The sequence below is a fragment of the Molossus molossus genome, unplaced genomic scaffold, assembly GCF_014108415.1.
Source record: "Molossus molossus isolate mMolMol1 unplaced genomic scaffold, mMolMol1.p scaffold_m16_p_11, whole genome shotgun sequence".
Classification (NCBI taxonomy): domain Eukaryota; kingdom Metazoa; phylum Chordata; class Mammalia; order Chiroptera; family Molossidae; genus Molossus; species Molossus molossus.
The window spans coordinates 75,118,108-75,138,717 of record NW_023425346.1 but is presented as its reverse complement, the minus strand read 5'-3'; the positions used below and the strand labels follow the sequence as shown (position 1 = coordinate 75,138,717).

The window sequence follows — 20,610 nt, the reverse complement described above, 5'->3', positions numbered from 1 at the left end:
CTGGGAACGGAACCCGCAACTTTTCTGGTGCATGGGACAATGCTCCAACTAACTAAACCACCCGGCGAGGGCAAGGCATTGCTATTTTATTTTTATTTATTTATTTTTTTATCCTCACCCGAGGGTATTTTTCCATTTTTTGTACAGATAGAGTGGGAGGGAGAGAGAGAGAGAAACATCGACGTGAAGGGACACATTGAGTGGTTGCCATCCGCACGACCAACCAGGGCTGGGGACAAACTGCAACCGAGGTACGTGCCCTTAGCGGGAACCGAACCCGGGTCTCTCCGGACCGCAGGCCGACGCTCTAACTGCTGAGCCAAACTGGCCAGGGCCAAGGCATTGCTATTTTAAAGTAAAAGACAATTTGATCATATTTAAACTAAGAGCTTCAAAATTGATTTTGAAACATTTGTTACAATATTACTAATAATTATTCATTACAATGTGATAGAAAATATATTTGAACATTAAAGACAATGACATATATTCACTCCATAAAAGATTAAAAAATTATCTATCCACTTTAATGGTGCATTCACTCAGTTAACCCATATGGAAGACAATTCCTTGTATAAATTACTTCTTCAATTCCACAAACTCATACATTCAATTATTTTTCTAAATCTAGTAATTTTTACATCATAAAACCACACTTCTCTATTGCATTAACACTTGAAGATATACATAGTAACCATATAAACATTCAACATTATGGCTAAATAGGCTTTTTTTTTTTTTTTTAATCCTCACCCGAGGATATTTTTCCATTTTTTGTACAGATAGAGTGGAAGGGAGAGAGAGGAAGAGAGAGAGAGAGAAACATCGACGTGAAGGGACACATCGAGTGGCTGCCACCCACATGACCAACCAGGGCCGGGGACAAACTGCAACCGAAGTGCGCGCCCTCAGCGGGAACCGAACCCGGGTCTCTCCGGACCGCAGGCCGACGCTCTAACCGCTGAGCCAAACTGGCCAGGGCTAAATAGGCTTTTTAAGAACACCTTAAACCACCTGTCACCAGGATACTTAGTTGCCAAAAGAAAATAAAGTTTTATTTATTTATAAGTTTCTCAACAACTTTTTAACAAAAAAAGATCCTTGGATTCTTAATTCCAAAGCAATATTAGATATTTTATGTGCTTTACTTTAAAATTTTAATAAAGAAAAGCAAACTTAAGTATCTAAAGAAGCTGTAAATTTACTTACATATTCAGGTTTTAGTTTTTTATCTCCTCCTCTCACAGCTACTTTTTCTAGTTTATCTATAATGGGCCCAATCATTTCCTCATCTTTAAGCTGAAGCTCTTCATGTATTATTTCTATATCTCGAATAGGATCTACACTTCCTTCAACATGTGTGATGTCATCATCTTCAAAAGCACCTAAAATGAATTAAAAGGAAGCAATTCAATAATATTAAAAATCCAGAAGGTCATTATTAAAGACCCATATAAAGTTAACAATTATACAAATTATTCTGAATTTTTGCAAGACATAGCATTATTTTTTCTATTTAGTAATATTTAGGGCACTAGCAACAAAACAATAATTCAAGCACCTCGATGTTTCAAAAACTGATTGCAATAAATAAAATTATAATTCTTTACAGAATGAAAATTATGCTCCAAAACTACTGGTATTTTCAGGTTTGGTTCATGAAGATACTGAATTCCAGGCATGAGAGCCTGAAGTTCTAAACACTATTAGGGTTTCCAAGGGAAACCGGATTTAGGGGAGGGGGGCAAAATCATCTGGCAGACCTCTTCCCTGCTTCAATCTACTTTATCACTGTGGTTCTGATGGTGATTAGATAATGAACCACTCAGACACACAATTTACACAGCAGCTAATTTCATCGGCCTGATTTGAGGGTATGGTTTTTAGGGGGCTATCAAAGAAGCAGAGGAAGGTGCATTTGTCATATATGAGTGACAACCATTCACACTATCTGAACAAAATGGTGCTGGCCCTTATTAGAAACACATCTATTATCACATATTTAAAGTGCAGTTGAAGCCATAATTTCAAATTGCCAACTGGAAACATAAGGGTAAAACAACCAGATATTACTGAAGCATGTGTACTGACTTTATGCCCTTTTGAAGACATAATGTGGCAACATAATTCAACTGGGATTTACTCAAATTACCAGATAAAGAACAGTATCACAAAAATGAACAAATACTAAGAAATATTATAAACAGAAAGCGATATACCCACAAACAATAAACAAATTGTTAATTAATTTAATTAAAATTACCAATTAGATTGTACTCCCCAAATCAGATGTTTTCAAACATAAAGTATCAATTATTTTAGATAGAGGTACCATTGGAATCATGAGACAGTCTGAGTTTGCTGGGAGAAAACAGTGACTATAGCTCATTATTCTCATTAAAAGTTACATAGAGTTTTTAAATATAATTTCCTCAAATTAAAAATAATTAAGCTGTTTGTATCTTAGTGTGGGCTTATTCAGTAATAATGATAATAATAATGATAATAATAACAAAGCATAAATATATTATATTACTTCAATTAAAACATGAGTATTTAAAATAATACTTAAGTATTCTTGGCATACAACTGATGTTTTATTACATAGTGTCCAATTCATATGAACAAAATTAGCAAGAAATGAGGAAGTGCATGTTTTACTCATAAACACATGAGGCAGAGCATGATTTAGGTAAATTTTTAATTATTTTAAAAATATGAAAAAAATCTCTCTTGTTATGATTTGAGGCATCTTATACAAATGGCGCAATACAATAGGAAAATAAAAGTTAGCTTGTAGGCAGTCTGAGCAACAAAGGAAACATAGTTCAGCTATAGAAATAACTAAACTTTTTCTGACACTCAGAATGAAAAATATCCTATATAGTTGTCTTTATGTAGGGGCCAAGGAATAACTACTATAGTGATGTTCTGAACAACATCCCTACAGTAAATGCATCAGTAGGTTTTAAGTGGCAATGTCTTAATGACAACCCTCAATTTTAACCAAGTGGGTAATAGAAACAATCATCGCAACTCCTCTGGAAGCAAAGAAAATAAAGTTCTCTGATAATCTGAACTAATCCAAATAGAAAACCTAGAATAAAGGGGGTTAGGGAGAGGGATCATTCATCTATCTTACAACTTTCAAATTATTCTCTAGAATGCACTTTGCTTGGAATCAACCAAAAATTAGGCTAGAAAAGGAATTATGATTAGATAGATCATCACTAATCGATTTCCCCTACTATGAGAATAAAACCTCAAACCACAGACCCCATACACTCTGGATTACATTATTGTTCCTATGCCTAAAAGTATTATTATTAATTTCATTTGTATGTGAGGTGCTAACATACTATAAGAACTTAAACTTTTTATAATAAATATTTTTTCATTCATTATCTATTTTTTTCCATCACCATTTATCCCCACATACCTTCCTCCACCCACCCTGTATACCTGTAATCACCACTGTTGTCTGTGTCCACGAGGTCTTTCTCTCTTTTTTTCTTTTTTTGCTCAATCCCTCTACCCCACTCCCCACTCAGCCCCTACGCCAACAGCTGTCAGCCTGCTCTCTATTATTCTGTCTCTATTTTGCTTGTTAGTTCATTTTGTTAATTAGGTTCCACATATGAGTGAAATCATATGGTACTTGTCTTTCTCTGACTGGCTTATTTCACTTAGCATAATGTTCTCCAGGTTCATCCATGCTGTCACAAAGGGTAAAATGTCCTTCTCTTTTACAGCTAAGTAGTATTCCATTGTGTAAACGTACCACTGCTAGCTGTTTTATCCACTCATCTATTGATGGTCACTTGGGTTGCTTTCAAATCTTGACTATTGTAAATAACATTGCAATAAACATAGATGAGCATACATTCTTTTGAATTAGTGCATCAGGTTCCTTCAGATAAATTCCCAGAAGTGGAACTGCTAGGTTATAAGGCAGTTCGATTTTTAATTTTTTGAGGTAACCATACTGCTTTCCTTGATAATAAATACTTCTGAAAATTAAGTAAAGAGAACAGCAAAGTTATCCTTTACATTTTTTCCTTCATTGATTTTAGAGAGAGAAGAAGGGAGAAAGAGAGAGAGATGGAAATATTGATGACAGAGAACATCAACTGGCTGCCTCCTGCATGCCCTCTACTGGGGATTTGGCCCACAACCTGGGCATGTGCCCTGACCTGGAAGTGAACTGGTGACCTCCTGGTGCATGGATTGACACTCAACCACTGAGCCACACCAGCCGGGCAGTAAAGTTATCCTTTAAAATTGAATTACCTTCTTATGAAATGAGGCCTAAAATAGGTGTAAAATGAAGCTTACAGAAAATGTGGTGGTCATTTGGGCAACTTCCCATTTCTTAGAACTGAAAAATTATAGAGCACTTTCCAAAGGCATGCTCTCCTGGTCATTAACAGACTTCACCATACACTTACATTATAGTGTTTCTTCATATGTTTTTTGTTTAATTGTTTTTGTTTTTAGTATAAGATTTAGTGGTTAAGAAAAAAAGCTTTCAAGTCAAACAGGCTTACTGTTCATAAAAATTTAGCTAAATCAGTGAACCTCTAAATATCTCATTTTCACATTTTTAAAATGAAGATGTTTCTACCTTTCAGAGAATGGACATAATTAAATCAAGATAATATATGTAAAGTGTTAAGCAGAGAGCCCAACACATAGAATTCTTTCAAGTAAACAGAGCATATACTAATTTTTTAAGATGTAGGAATTAGTAACTTAGAAGAAATTCCACAATAATGTACTCAAACATTAAATTTGAGTAATAACATTTCATGCTACCCAGTTCTTTAGAACAGGTTAAAATAAATTTTGTGAGTTTATAGGGTTTTTTCCCCCACTAATTCTGACTAGTTCACCAGAACATTTTTACCCTAGTCCATGGCCAAAGTAACTTATTTCAATTTCACATTACTAAACAATTATCATTTTTATGATTAATATTATTTGCAATCATTGTTATCACAATTCTCTTTTGGGGAAAACACTGTACTGGCAAAGATAACTTTAGTCATCTTGAATACTATACTACATCATACTGAATTGCCTGGTGAGAAAGTTATTTCCATTTCAATTCTTGTTCAGCCCTTCTATGTCAAAGAAAGTCTCAGCATGATGCTGTTGGTCTTTAATGGCTAACATTTATAAATGTATCTTTTTAACAACGGAGTAGGCCTCAGCCTCTGTGCCTCTAAAGACTAAAAACTTTATGTGGTTTTCATTGTTTATTTTTATTATCTTCAATTTTGGAAAGTGATACTAATTTTCCACTTATATTAAAGACAAAGTTTCCAGTTTAAATACATTTATTAAAAAATGAAAGATCACATTTTTTTTTAATCCTCACCCAAGGATTTTTTTTTTTTTTTGCATTTATCTTCAGACAGAGCAGGAAGAAGAGGGAGGAAAAGAGAGAGAGAAACATCGACATGAGAGAGACACATCGACTGGCTGCCACTCAGGCAACCCCAACTGGGGCCAGGGATGGACTGCAACCAAGGTACATGCCCTTATCAGAAATCGAACCCGGACTCCCCAGTCTGCGGGCCAACGCTCTAACCGCTGAGCCAAATTGGCTAGGGCAAGATCACATTTTTTTTTTTTTTTGGTAAAATCAAGAAATGCTGAAAATATTAACTGATTTTGTAATGTTATCTGTTTTTTAAAAACTTTTTGGCAGTCTTATGTATAAAATAGGGTAATGCAATAGAGCTTGTGTGTGCTAGGGGCTGGGAAGGAGAGCACATTGCTGTACACTATTTTAGCTAAGAGAGTCACGGAGGCCTCTATGAGGAGATTACATTGGCGCTGACACCAGAATGGCCAGAATATGGATGGTAATGTTTCAGAAAAAGAAATAAAATCAATGTGGGTGAACCACAGCAGAGGATAGTAAACAGAGTTTAAGCTGGAGAAGTAAGGCAGTTCACATACATTTTGTAAGATATGGGAGTCTAGATTTTGTTCTAGCTATGATGAGAAGCCATTGATTGGAGAGCTTTAAATAAAGTGGAGGTAGGGTAATAAGATAAGATTTACAATTTTAAAGAGGCCACTTTGGCTACTTTAAAAAGAACAGACTCTAAGGAAGGGACAAGAGTGATGGCAGAAAGACTAAGTTAGGAAGTAGTTGTAGAGGTGCAGATATGAGATGACCAGATGAGTGGTAACTTGATATAAAAATGTAGCAGTAGAGAAAATGAGAAGTGTCTGTATTGGGAGGGACTAGAAGTAGAAAGGAAGGTCATGCCTGGAGATATAAAATTAGGAGTTATAAGATGTGTTTAAAGTTATGAGTCTGGCCCTGGCCGGTTTGGCTCAGCGGTTAGAGCGTCGGCCTGTGGTCCAGAGAGACCCGGGTCGGTTCCCGTAAGGGCGTGTACCTCGGCTGCAGTTTGTTCTCAGCCGTGGTTGGTCATGCGGGTGGCAGCTACTCAATGTGTTTCTTTCACATCGATGTTTCTCTCTCTCTCTCTCTCTCTCTCTCTCTCTCTTCCACTCTATCTGAACAAAAAATGGAAAAAAATGTCCTCAGGTGAGGATTAAAAATAAAATAAAACAAAGTTATGGGTCTGGATGATATATCATATAGATACAGCACCCCAACACTCAGATGCTTAATAGGGAAGGAAGACATAGCAAAAAAGACTTAAGAAGGGATGATAAAGTCAGAGAAAAAGTAACTCTTATTGGGAGTGAGGAAAAGAAAATATTTCAAGAAGGAAGAAGTATTCAACTGTTTCAGATACTGTTCAGAGGTAAAGAAAGGTAAGTACAGAAAGTTAGTCATGGATTTTGGTAAAAAGTGGCTCTTTGAGAAACACTTTAATAGTTCTATCCTTTTTCACTACTGTCTGTTTCTCCCATATATTAGAGATGAGACTACTTTGACTCAAGGACATAAACATTGACCTATTCTCTTATTCTGTATAACTCAAGAGTACATAAGAGCTAAATTTTAGCATTTCTAAGTTCATTCAGGTTTTGAATATTCCTCTCTATATACACTCTAAGTGGACTGATGATATACAGTAAAAACACCATACCACTCCTCAGTCTTTGAAATACATTCTATCAGTCAAGAAGAAATCACAGCCATTTTCAAAGTTTCACATCCAGGTAAGCTGGCATAAATAAACACTGAAACAAAACTTACAGTTGGTTAACCAGATATAGAAACATCAACACCACACACGTCACCAATATTAAAAGCAGTAAAATCAAATCACATATAAGGCTTCAGAATTCTCCAAGGTACCTCAATGCCAAAAGATAATGGGAAAGTGTCTTCAGAGTTCTAAGGAAAGAAATTGTGACTCAAGAATTTTATATCCAGCCAACCAGTTTTTCATTGTTAGGAATAAAACTCAATGCAAATAGATTCTGAACTTAACATATTCTAACATATAAGACTAAACAACTAGTTATGTTAGTAAAACAGAATATAAGTACTGTATTATAAACTATGAAAAGTTAAGAATAATAATATAAAAACTCAAAGACAGGGAGAGGGGAAGTAAAAACATAAGTGTGTTCATTTCCTTGTCTTTCAGAGTAAGGAATCAATAGACACCATATAAAGATGAAATGTAATCAAAAACTAATTTCTCCAACCTCTTAGTGTTTTCATGATCCTATAGCAGAATCATTTAAAACCATATCTTTTGTAAACAACATCACCACCACCAAAGAACCTACATGAAGTTCATTCATTTCTTCCATATTATTCCTATTCCAGTTCTTTTTCTTTTCAACTCAGTAACATTTAGTATTCTATTTAAAACAACACATACACTAATGGATCACATTGATATAAAATTGTTTTTCATTCTTAATAAAATTGATCAAACGTTAATAAAAATGATTCCCAGGCAGGGAGCTGTTGAGTAATTTAAAATTCTTCTTTAAGTTTTTGTCTTGCTTAAAGTTTGTATAATGAACACAGTATACATACAAAACAAGTAATTTTTAAAAAACACAATAACAAGTTAAGCTTATGGAAGAAGTTGCAAATTTGAGTTAAACTTTCGGTTTTGCACTGACTAGTCACAAGGAGAAAAGCACTATTGCCATGACATTTATTTTATATCTATACATTTCTTTCTCTCTCTCTCATATATATTATATAATAAATGAATAAATAAATAGGTATTTATGTAAATAAATATATTTATATAATATAAATGGGTGGCTGAAAATAATACTAACTATAGTAAATCTACGGTAAGTCCTCATAAGCTAGCCTCAAAGTGGACTCCATCACAAAGATTTTTTACAGAGCAATCCTGCAATGTTTCCTTTTACAACAAAGCACCATGTCCAAACCTTTTTGACTTCTTTCACATTTTCTATGCTTTCAAAACAAAACATCGGCCCTGGCCAGGTAGCTCAGGTGGTTAAAGCATTGTCCCAAAATGCCAAGGTTAAGGGTTTGATCCCTGGTTAGAGCACATGCAAGAATCAACAAATGAATGCATAAATAAGTAGAACAAATCAATGTTTCTCTCTTTCTCTTTCCCCTTTCCTCTCACCCTCTCTAAAATCAATTATAAAAACAAAGGCTCTCCTTAACGAAACAAAAAACCTCTTCTCTCCTGTTACCCAGCAGATGACCTGATCTTTCTCACTTCACAGGGAAATTGCATATTATCTTTGGAACACCAATCCTCCCTTTTTTTGTTTTTATACAATCTTTTATTCTTTCCAGCAGTAAAATGGAAACTGCTACCTTCTACTATTTATGGCCAATCTCTCTACCATCTCTGTTCTGGATCTTTATCCTCTACTAAGGAAGTTTGCTCCGGCAACTTCTTTGTATTTCCTAAGACCTCAATTTATTATGCCCCCTCTCCTATATTTATATTTTTATCATCTCCAATTCCAGTAATACTGTCACATCTAAGACTCTACATTAAACAAATTATTCCAGTCACCCTTAGACATTAACTGTCATTCCAGCTATTGCTTTCTTTCCTCCAGTTCAGAGCCAAACTTGTTTTAAAAATCCTCACCCAAGGATATTTTTCCATTTATCTTCAGTGGGAGGAGGAGAGAGATGGGGGGAGAGATGGGGAGTGAGGGAGAGAAACATTAATGTGAGAGAGACACATCAACTGGTTGCCTCCCGCACAACCCTTACTAGGGCCACCAACCGAACTGCAACTGAGGCATGTGCCCTTGACCAAAATTGAACCCAAGAGTCTTTGGTCCGAGGGCTGACGCTCTAACTGCTGAGCAAAACCAGTCAGGGCAAGTGCCAAACTTCTTGAAAGAGCTCTTTGTATCTGCTCTCTCCACTTCTTTATTTCCTGTTTTAAACTTAACACACTGCAGTTTGAACTATGCCTTCAACACACAATCAGAAATTGATCTCAAAAGGACACCAGTGATTTGCCTTCATAATAGCCATTGTTCAGGAATCTTGAATGACCTCAGTAGGCTTTAACTTGAGAGCATTGACATAGTCTCTTTCACTGCTTCCTTCTAATGGCATTCTGCTGATTTTCTTCTATCTTCTCGACCATTCCTTTCCTTGCTCTAACTATCCCATAAATGTTGGCATCTCTCTTAGCTCTCTTCTCTTATCCTTCTGTTACATACTCATTAACAGAATTCTAGCCCAGACTCTATAGAGTGGCTCTAGTATACTTTGAAGTAATAGATAAAATGAGTCAAAAAAAATCTTTTTAGTTATTATATAAATTATTTCTATTATAAAATCTATTCACTAAGTGAATAAATGCAAAGTGTCAATGCTTATGCTAAACTTGTGATTTTTAAAATTTGTGTACCTTTTTTACTGAAAGCCAGTCAGAATATAAATATTTAACTTGGTAAGACACATTTGACTATCCATATGTACTGAAGATTCTGCATGATTATTTATTTGTTGGTATGATGTGGCAGAAATGAGTTAGCTATTTTCAATTATTATAAGTGAACTGAAGATTGATCAATTTACTCATTCATTCATTCATTCATTCATTCATTGCCTATCTTATTCCATAAAGATTTAAGTAAGAAGTATAAATCTATACTCTGTTTAGGATGCTAAATCTAACTGCAAAGGACTTTAGAAATAAAAATATACTTTGTAAATTTCAGGACTTTAGTGAATCGCTATGCTACTTAAATTTAAGCTGTCTTAAATTTTCAGAAAGAAAACACCCCTGAGTAGAAGTAGAAATAGTTTTAAAACATGTGATGTATTAAGCATACAGGCTTTGATATTCCAAATAGCATGGCTATAGAGTTTTGGTGGAAATAAGAGGGTATGTGGTCAAGATAGATTTATGTTTGTTTAATTAATAACAATATAATTTTGTTTTTCCATCCTCTACCACTATACAATGCAGAAATAAGGAACTCCTTGGTATATAAACCAATGCATAAATTGCCATCCCCTCAACACATATGCAAACCACAAGATATCTTGCTAAATGTAAGTTCCCTACTTAAAGAAAGCTTGAGTACCGATAGTAAAGATAAAATTCTAGTTTTGTTAATTTCTTTCTTTGCATTTTTTTTCTCCTTACAATATTACTCTTTTTAAAAGGTATAAAAATGGATTTTTCCCTAATAATATGCTAAATCTTGTGAGAATTAAAAACAAAAATCAAAATATTAGGACCTTGATCTCAATGATTAGACAATCTGGTTGGGAAAACAAATCTAATCTAATAAAAAAGGAATATACATTTGACTATCCATATGTACTGTATTTAACCAGTAAATGGTAAATTCTTAAATACAATGTTAGAAAACAAGGATATCCTGCTAAAAAATCTTATCTTTTCAAACTTCTAATTCATTCTTCAAAGTAAAGTTCTATCTTGAGTCAGAATGATTCCCAACTTCCTTACAATTCTATACCTCATTTAAAAGAGAGCTGAACTTGCACTGGCAATCCACTTAACATCTATAGCTTTATTTGTAACATGGGAAAATGACAGTTCCTATTTATTTTCCATAAATGACATGACAGAAATTCTTTATTGTCTGGGGGAAAGAGAGAGTTAAAGCTGTTTACTGCACACTCCAAATGCTCTGATTTAGAAGTGCAGTTTAAGCCCAGATTTACAGATGCACTTTAAAACGCTGATCTTAATCTACATAAAGACCCTTCTCATCTTCACAGTAAAAGTGATTTGAGCAAAAATAGAACCTAATTCATAACTGGACCTCAAGCTTGTGTAATTTTTAGAAATCTTTATATTAAATGAAATGTGTAGTTTTAATTACTTTTCTTAAGTTAGAAAGTGCGAGAGCCCTGGCCAGTTTGGCTCAGCGGTTAGAGTGTTGGCCTGCAGTCTGGAGAGACCAGGGTTCGGTTCCCACTAAGGGCATATACCCCAGTTGCAGTTTGTCCCCAGTCCTGGTTGGGTCGTGTGGGTGGCAGCCACTCGATGTGTCCCTTTCACGTCGATATGTTTCTCTCTCTCTCTCTCTCTCTATTTGAACAAAAAAATGGAAAAATGTCCTTGGGTGAGGACAAAAAACAAACAAACAAAAAGAAAGTGGGAAAAGGGCATCTCAATTTATTATATTTACTTCAAAAATCGATTTGCCTTCTTAAATATATCCAGGAACACAGAAAAGAACTAATAAATCATTCTGCTAACAAAACTCCACTATAAAGGATGTAGGTTTAATTTAAGTTTCTAAGCTTTTAGAGTTTAAAGCAAATGAAAAGGGTTGTATCAATCAAATTTTAATTGCTTTAAGTGGATATATTTATAGACCTCTGGAAAAATAAAATATTTTGTAAACATATAAAAATGGAAATAATTGGTCTAGTAATGGAAACTGTTAATTACTTGATGCAATAGCATAAACGAAACAGCATAACTAGACTTGGTGGGTTATACTTATTTACAATAACAAATCAATCAAAAGTAGCCTTTAAAGTCTTTAACCTTCATTTTCCAGGGAAAAACCTATTATTTGAGAGATAGAAAACGCCCCACAATAATCCAGTCTATGCCACAGGCTAATTGTTTAATGCTTCGGAATAGAAAATAAGACTATGGGTAGTCTAAAGATTTGCTTTTGCTTTGCTTCTCTTCCCTCCTCCTCTCATATAGGAAAAGTCTTTAAAACTAAATCCTGGCCAAGAGAAAGAAAACTACCATTCCTCCGACATATTCGAAAATTGATCACGGCTTTCAGAAAGTTTAATAAAACAAAATGCACTTGTGGCTGTTTTTGAGAAACCAATATAAAATTAAAGAAATTATGATTCATGGAGGACATTTACACAAAGTAGTTAACTTACATGAAAGCAATCAAGCAGTGCTTAGAAGTAAAAAACCATTCCCAATCTTAAAAGAAATAGATATTTAGTATAGGAGAGATAATAAAGTGGGTCAGTGAGGTTCTGAGAAAACTTTAAATTTTTGTTTATTATTTTCTCCTACTTTTAAGCCATCATATAAATTAAAAATAATATGCTTTTAAGCAGTGACTTAAAAATAAAACATTAAGTAGGAAAGATGAGATTAACAAAGAGAAAAAAGATATAGGTATGAAGACATAAAATGGCCCAGCCAGTGTGGCTCAGTGATTGGGCAACAACCCATGTACCAAGAGGTCACCAGTTCGATTCCCGGTCAGGGCACATGTCCAGGTTGTGTGCCAAATCCCCAGTGGGGGGCATACAGGAGGCGGCCAATTGATGTTTCTCTCCTCAATGTTTCTTTCTCTCTCTTCCTCTCCCTTCCTCTCTCTAAGATCAATAAAGAAAAAAAAAAAGACATAAAAATGTTAAAATTAGAGATTATACTAGTGTAGTATCAAGCAAAAAAACAATCTTTTGGTTATTATTGACACCACATAATGAATTAGAAGCAACATATTACAATATCAGACAATAAAATTCTTTAAAATGCACAAGACACCAGAAAGTTCTGCCTAACAATTACTAGTATTGTACTTATATTATAGATAATTAGACATCCATGCCATTAAGAAATCCTTAAAGTCAATTAACAGTTATGAATTATAACCCAGAAGTCAACACCTGTACTTAGTTATATTCAATTGCTCAAGGGTTTCACATTTTTAGTTGCTGTAAAATATCAACTCTTTCCAAAAAAGAAGCAGAAAAGAAGTACCTTAATGAGAACTAACATTAACCTGTCAACAAGATTTTCAGTTCTTATTCTATATGATACTTTAAATGCATAATAAGCAAATTTAATTAATGCTATTTTGAATATTTATTGAGTTTCTGTTCTACTTCCAATTTGAGCTAGCTGCTTTTGCTAATATTTAACCTTCCCAATAACCATCTCACTAATTTCTTAACTTCTAAAACATCAATTAGTCTTCTGCCAGTAGAAAAAGCCCTCTGGAAGCTGGCCTTGGCCCCCCTCAACCTCCACAAATCTTCAGCTGAAGTCAATTGTTATACTGACCACTAGGCTCTGGAAGTTCTTCATATTCATCTATCACTATATTTTTGCCCACTCCCTTCCCTGGTCTCAAAGGTAAATGTCCTTTCATTACAAATCACATCCATCACTAAAATGCATACTTTACTTTTCCCTCATCTAAAAAGTAATTCTAGAGAAATTATGTCTAAGAGATCTCTACCACCCCCGAGTCATAAGAGGAATTATATAGACTTGTTTGGAATTAAGTATGGTAAAATTGAGGTTTAATATATTACCTTAAATATGGCTCCTGGGAAAAATCCATTTTTATACCTTTTAAAAAGAGTAATGTTGTAAGGAGAAAAAAAATGCAAAGAAAGAAATTAACAAAACTAGAATTTTATCTTTACTATCGGTACTTTAAGTAATGAATAACAATAATATAAACTGTCTGCCATTCAAGAAATAAACAAAATGACAAATCAAAGCTTTAATTTTTCTAATGTTTGTGCCAATTATCCTGCCTTTAATCGAACTGAACCACTCTCAATTCTTTCATTTCACATTTTCAATGCTGTTACTCATCCTTCTCAATGGAATATTCTTCCTTTTCACTTCTATCTTTCAAAAAGAGTTACATATCTTTCATGGCCTTAATTAGATGTCATTGAAATGATATCTTCACAATGATGCCTTCTCTAACCATATCCTCTATCTAAACTATTAACAATAATCTGTCCATTTCATTCATATGACCCATGGCATGTATACCTGGTGTTACAATATGTGATTCTATCTCCTAGTGACCAAAACTAAGGAATTTTGTCTTAAATGCTTTCCAGTTCCCTCCAGCCCCTTGATCAGAACTGATACACAGGTATAAAATGAAGTGAAGAATAAAGGAATCACTGTATGAATGAATGTTTCAAGCACTTATTAGCACTTAGAATGAAAAACTGTTAGACAGGAACTACAGATTACAGATGAAGCTAGAGATGCAGCATAACAGTAATGGATCGATTTCACAGCACACAATAAGATATTTCAAAGAAACCAGGACTAAGCATGTCAAACTACAATAATGGACATGAGAAGTTTCTTGTGTTTTATCTCTTTGCCTTTGAATTGCTTGACTACTAGTGATGAATATTTACACTTATTTCTGAGGACTTCTTGGGCACGTTGCACTGGATTGCATATTATGGTACAATCTTTAAATTATAAATCAAAGTAAGTAGAGGGGAAACACATCTATGTACTGTAACTAACACCTATAAATGCAGCCATACAAAAAAGAGAGAAATGATTGATTAGTATAAATCAAATGTAAGAAGGGAAGGCTTACATATAGATGAGGTCTTTCTGAGACAGATGTTAGCAAAGGGAAGCAGAGTCAAGACAACATTCTAGGCAGAGTGTAAAGGGTAAGCATAACAAAGACTCTGAAATCAGAGTATTTGGTTTAAATTTGAATTCAGACTGTTTGATTCTAGTTGTGTGATTAATGAATTTCCCTGTGACTTAGTTTCCTTGTTTGTAAAAGGTAGACAATAAAATCTACCTCATAAGATTGTTCTGAAGATTAAAAGTGATAATGTATGTAGACATCTTAGGATGGTGCCTGGCACATAGTAAGCATCAAAACGTTACCTATACTTATATATGAAAACCTAAAGACAAGGTATATACCAGTGTTTGCCAACCTTGGTACTAATCATATTTTGGGCAGATAATACTTTGCTGGTGGGGACTGACCAGTGTGTTGTAGCCCTTTTCACAACACCCTGGCCTCTCCAAACTAGATGTCAGTAATACACACGTGCATGTGCATGCATACAGGCATACATCGCAGCTGTGAAGAACAAAAATGTCTCCAGACTTTGCTAAGCCACAGGTGAGAACCACTGGTGGGCACTAAAAAACAAAGATAGCAACCAAAAGATGTTACCATATGTTCAAATGTGCAGATGTCAATAGATGGAAAGGTTATAACACTGACCTGAGGAGTGATTATAAGATTCTTATGTAGGTTTTCAGAGAGGCATGCTTGTGATCTTGTTCTTGCTCACTTATGTACAAGATCTAATAGCCTGGAGAGGGACTGATGGTCACAAACAAAGCAGCTGATTACTGGGTACAAGATATAGAAATAAGAAAACAAAAAAAGGTCAAATCTAAAAAAAATATTAAAGAAAATCCTGACAAAGATTTCTTTGTCTAGTGGGTAGGAAGAATTATTTCAAATTGAAAAGAAATGAAATGTGGCCAGTCATATAATTGGAGGTGTATAATAGCTAGTTAAAGATACACATTTATTTAGGAGACATATTTAACGAGTGTTTACTGAATGTTAATCACAAAGAGAGTTGTGCCAGGAGCTGGAAAGAAAATTTCAGAGATGAGAAAAAGCTGAAAAGATTAGTTGTTTCCTTCAAAGCTGTTTACAGTCTAATAGGGGAAACAGATCAGCACATTATACAAAAAAGTAAATCCAGGATGAAGGAGAACACTAAGAGGGTCAATGTTCAGTACAAGGTGATGGAAAAAGACAGCCTCAAGGAACATTGATGTTATGTGGATGTCTTTTAAAATTTAGATTAAGATTCATGGACAGAAAAAAATGGCGGCGGAGTGAACGGAAGCTACAGACCGTCTCCCAGAACCAAACTGGAATTACAACTATAACACAGACAAATTGACGGGGAAAAGCAACAGAAAAGCAGCTTGCGGCCCTGGCCGGTTTGGCTCAGCGGTTAGAGCGTTGGCCTGCGGTCCGGAGAGACCCGGGTTCGGTTCCCGCTAAGGGCACGTACCTTGGTTGCAGTTTGTCCCCAGCCCTGGTTGGGTCGTGTGGGTGGCAACCGCTCGATGTGTCGCTTTCACGTCGATGTTTCTCTCTCTCTCTCCCTCTCACTCTATCTGAACAAAATATCGAAAAATGTCCTCGGGTGAGGATAAAAAAAGAAAAGAAAGAAAAGCAGCTTGCGAGGACCATATAACGAGGGACACTGACTCCATCCTGGTAGGCTTGCGAAGGCGCGAGACGGGGGCTGGGAGCCCACGGTCGGCAGCCCACAGTCGGCAGCTCGGCAGCGGCCTTAGCTGAAAGCAGCGCCCTCAGGTTACACTCCCAGGCGGCTCCACAGCACAGAGCCAGGACAGAGGTTAAACAGCCACAGCCACTCACCTTGGGCTCCGGCAGAGGGAAGGCAGACTGGACTGGAACTGTGTGGGGACACTTGGGATTTGGAGGGCGCTCAGAGCTTTTGCTGAGTGCAGCCACGCAGGACAGTGGGCATATTGCTCCTTCCCAGGGCTCTGAGGAGAGGCAGCAGCCCCTCCCTCGGAGATCCAACCCCACCCTGTGGGCCATTGAAGTGCTAATTGAGGCTCACTAACAACCAGCATCTGCCCCACCCTCGTGAAATCCCCTTGTGCTGAGCACCTGGGGGAGTTTTTCAATCAACTGACAACCCAAAACTCCTCAAGTAACCTCGACTGCTAGCCTCCAGGCAAAAAGCTAGAGAATAACAGTACGTTTCCTGGGCTAGCAACTTTAACCAGGAAAGTAAGACTTGACAGTGGTGTTTAACGTGGGTCCTCCCTCACTCATCTAAACAGAGGAGAGGGAGCCACAAACAGCAGAACACCAACAACCAAGGGAAAACTTGACAGGTTCCAAAGCCCACAGTGATAGCCAAAATGGTGAAACACAGAAACAGAAGCCAAATGAAAGAGCAAGAGACCTCCACCGAAGATGAGATCAATGTGGAGCAATTAGGCATGTTAATGGAGCTAGAATTCAGAGCCATGATCTTGAGGAAGCTGAACAGCATGAGTAAGGACATAGAGACACTGAAAATAAGCCAATTGGAAATTTAAAACCATCAAGAAGAGATAAAAAAAGACATATCAGAAATGAAAAACACATTGGAAGGTTTAAAAAGCAGAGCAGAGGAAGCTGAGGACCGGATCAGTGAATTAGAAGACAGGGTAGAAAAAAATCAACCAATCAGAAAAACAAAAGGAAAAAACTATTAAAAAACAGGAAGATAGCTTAAGAGAACTGTCGGACAACTGGAAACGTAATAATATTCGCATCATAGGAGTCCCCGAAGAAGAAGAAAATGAGCAAGGGATAGAGAATATATTCAAAAAAATAGTGACAAACCGGAGAGACCCAGGTTCGGTTCCCACTAAGGGCGCGTAACTCGGTTGCAGTTTGTCCCCAGCCCTGGTTGGTCGTGCGGGTGGCAGCCACTCGATGTGTCCCTTTCACATCGATATTTCTCTCTCTCTCTCTCTTCCTCTCTCTCCCTCCCACTCTATCTGTACAAAAAAATGGAAAAATGTCCTCGGGTGAGGATTTAAAAAAAAAAAAAATAGTGACAGAAAACTTCCCTAATTTGGTGAAGGAAGAAGGCATTCAAGTTCAAGAAGCACAGAGAGTCCCAAGTAAGAAGAACCCAAACAGGCCCACACCAAGACACATAGTAATTAAAATGCCACAAATTAAAGACAAAGAGAGAATCCTAAAAGCAGCAAGAGAGAAGCAACAGGTTACCTACAAAGGAAACCCCATAAGACTCTCAGCTGACTTCTCACAAGAAACACTACAGGCTAGAAGGGAATGGCATGAAGTAATCAAAGTCATGAAAAACAAGAATCTGAATCCAAGACTACTCTACCCAGCAAGGCTATCATTCAAAATAGAAGGTCCAATAAAGAGCTTCCCAGACAAAAAAGGCTAAGGGAATACATTAGCACCAAACCAGCACTGCAAGAAATGTTAAAAGGACTGCTGTAATTAGCAGGAGAAATGGGAAGAAAAATAGAACCACACTAAACAAAAGTGGCAATAAATAAGTACATATCAATAATCACCTTAAACGTAAATGGGCTGAATGCTCCCATAAAAAGACAAAGAGTAGCTGACTGGATAAGAAAGTGTGACTCATCTATATGTTGTTTGCAAGAGACCCACCTCACAACAAAAGACTCACATAGGTTGAAAGTGAAGGGATGGAAAACAATTTTCCAAGCAAATGGAAAGCAAAAAAAAGCTGGGGTAGCAATACTCATATCTGATAAAATAGATTTCAAAATGAAGGCCATAACTAGAGACAAAGAAGGCCACTACATAATATTGAAAGGATCTATCCAACAGGAAGATATAACCTTGATAAACATATATGCACCCAATATAGGAGCACCAAAATATATTTAAAATCTTCTGGAGGACTTCCAAGGAGAAATCAATAACAATACAATCATAGCAGGGGACTTCAACACCCCGTTGACATCACTGGATAGATCCTCTAGGCAAAAAATTAGCAAGGAAACAGAGACTATAAATGAAGCACTAGACCAAAAGGATTTAATAGATATCTACAGAGAATTACACCCCAAAACTACAGAATTCACATTCTTCTCAAGTGCACATGGGACATTCTCAAAGATAGACCACATGATAGGACACAAACTAAATCTCCAACAAGTTCAAGAAGATTGAAATCATATCAAGCATCTTCTCAGATCACAATGGCATGAAACTAGAAATCAATTGCAACAAGAACATGCAAAGACATTTCAATACATGGAGGCTAAATAGCATGTTATTAAACAATGAATGGGTCACCGAGATCAAGGAAGAAATTTAAAACTTTCTGGAAACCAATGAAAATGAACACACAACACAAAATCTATGGGATGCAGCGAAAGCAGTTCTGAGAGGGAAGTTCATAGCATTTACAGGCCTACCTCAAAAAATAAGAAAAACTTCTAATTGACTGTTTAACCTCACAACTTAAAGAATTAGAAAGCAAACAAAAAGAAAACCCCAGAGCAAGTAGAAGGAAGGAAATAGTAAAGATCAGAGCAGAAATAAATGACATAGAGACCAAAAAAACAATTCAAAGGATCAATGAAACAAAGAGCTGGTTTTTCGAAAAGATAAACAAGATTGATGGACCCTTAGCTAGACTCACCAAGAAACAAAGAGAGAGAACCCAAATACACAAAATCAGAAATGAAAGAGGAGAAGTAACAACCAACACCACGGAAATACAAAAGATTGTTAACAACTATATGGCAACAAATTCGACAATCTAAGCAAAATGGACAAATTTCTAGAAACACACAGTCTCCCAAAACTGGACTGGGAAGAGATGGAAAACTTGAACAGACCAATATCAACTAAGGAAATTGAAGAGGTAATCAAGACTCTCCCAGCAAACAAAAGCCCAGGCCCAGATGGCTTCACGGGGGAGTTTTACCGAACATTCAAAAAAGAACTAACACCCATTCTCCTCAAACTATTTCAAAAAATTCAAGAAGAAGGAAGACTTCCAAACACGTTCTATGAGGCCAGCATAATTCTAATTCCAAAACCAGAAAAAGACACTACAAAGAAAGAAAACTACAGGCCAATATCCCTGATGAACATAGACGCCAAAATCCTGAACAAAATATTAGCAAATCGGATCCAGCAATACATCAAAAAAATTATTCACCATGACCAAGTGGGATTCATTCCAGGGATGCAAGGCTGGTACAATATTCGCAAATCAATAAATGTGATACACCACATAAATAAGATGAAGAATAAAAACCACATGATCATATCAATAGATGCTGAAAAAGCATTAGACAAAATCCAGCATCCATTTCTGATAAAAATGCTCAGCAATGTGGGAATAGAGGGATCATATCTCGACATAATAAAGGCCATATATGAAAGACCTACAGCCAACATCATACTCAATGGACAGAAACTAAAAACATTTCCATTAAGAACAGGAACAAGACAGGGATGTCCACTTTCACCACTCTTATTTAACATTGTACTGGAAGTCTTAGCCACAGCAATCAGACATGAAGAAAAAATAAAAGGGATCCAAATTGGAAAGGAGGAAGTGAAACTGTCATTATTTGCAGATGACATGATATTATACATAGAAAACCCTAAAGACTCCATCAAAAATCTACTAGACTTAATAAATGAATTTGGCCAAGTAGCAGGACACAAAATTAACGTCAAGAAATCGATGGTATTCTTATACACCAATGATGAACTCACAGAAAGAGAAACTGAAAAAACAATCCCATTTACCATCGCACCAAAAAAAATTAAGATACCTAGGAATAAACTTAACCAAAGAAGTAAAGGACCTATTTGCAGAAAACTACAGGTCATTGAAAAAAG

At 36.0% G+C, this 20,610-nt stretch overlaps 1 protein-coding gene across 9 annotated transcripts in view; it reads right to left on the bottom strand.

Moving 5' to 3' along the window:
* The window catches only part of OLA1 (Obg like ATPase 1), a 154,538-nt gene that overhangs the window by 64,134 nt on the left and 69,794 nt on the right, over nucleotides 1–20,610 (bottom strand). For 5 of the 9 annotated variants that reach the window (XM_036254630.1, XM_036254633.1, XM_036254639.1 and 2 more), the window contains one exon: nucleotides 1,210–1,385. In XM_036254630.1, the coding sequence (XP_036110523.1) occupies nucleotides 1,210–1,385 (176 nt within the window). Of the gene's footprint in view, nucleotides 1–1,209; nucleotides 1,386–3,781; nucleotides 3,833–7,079; nucleotides 7,175–13,702; nucleotides 13,740–15,405; nucleotides 15,495–20,610 lie in introns of those variants that run through there. The other 4 variants (XM_036254636.1, XM_036254637.1, XM_036254635.1 and 1 more) reach the window with 4 other exon arrangements.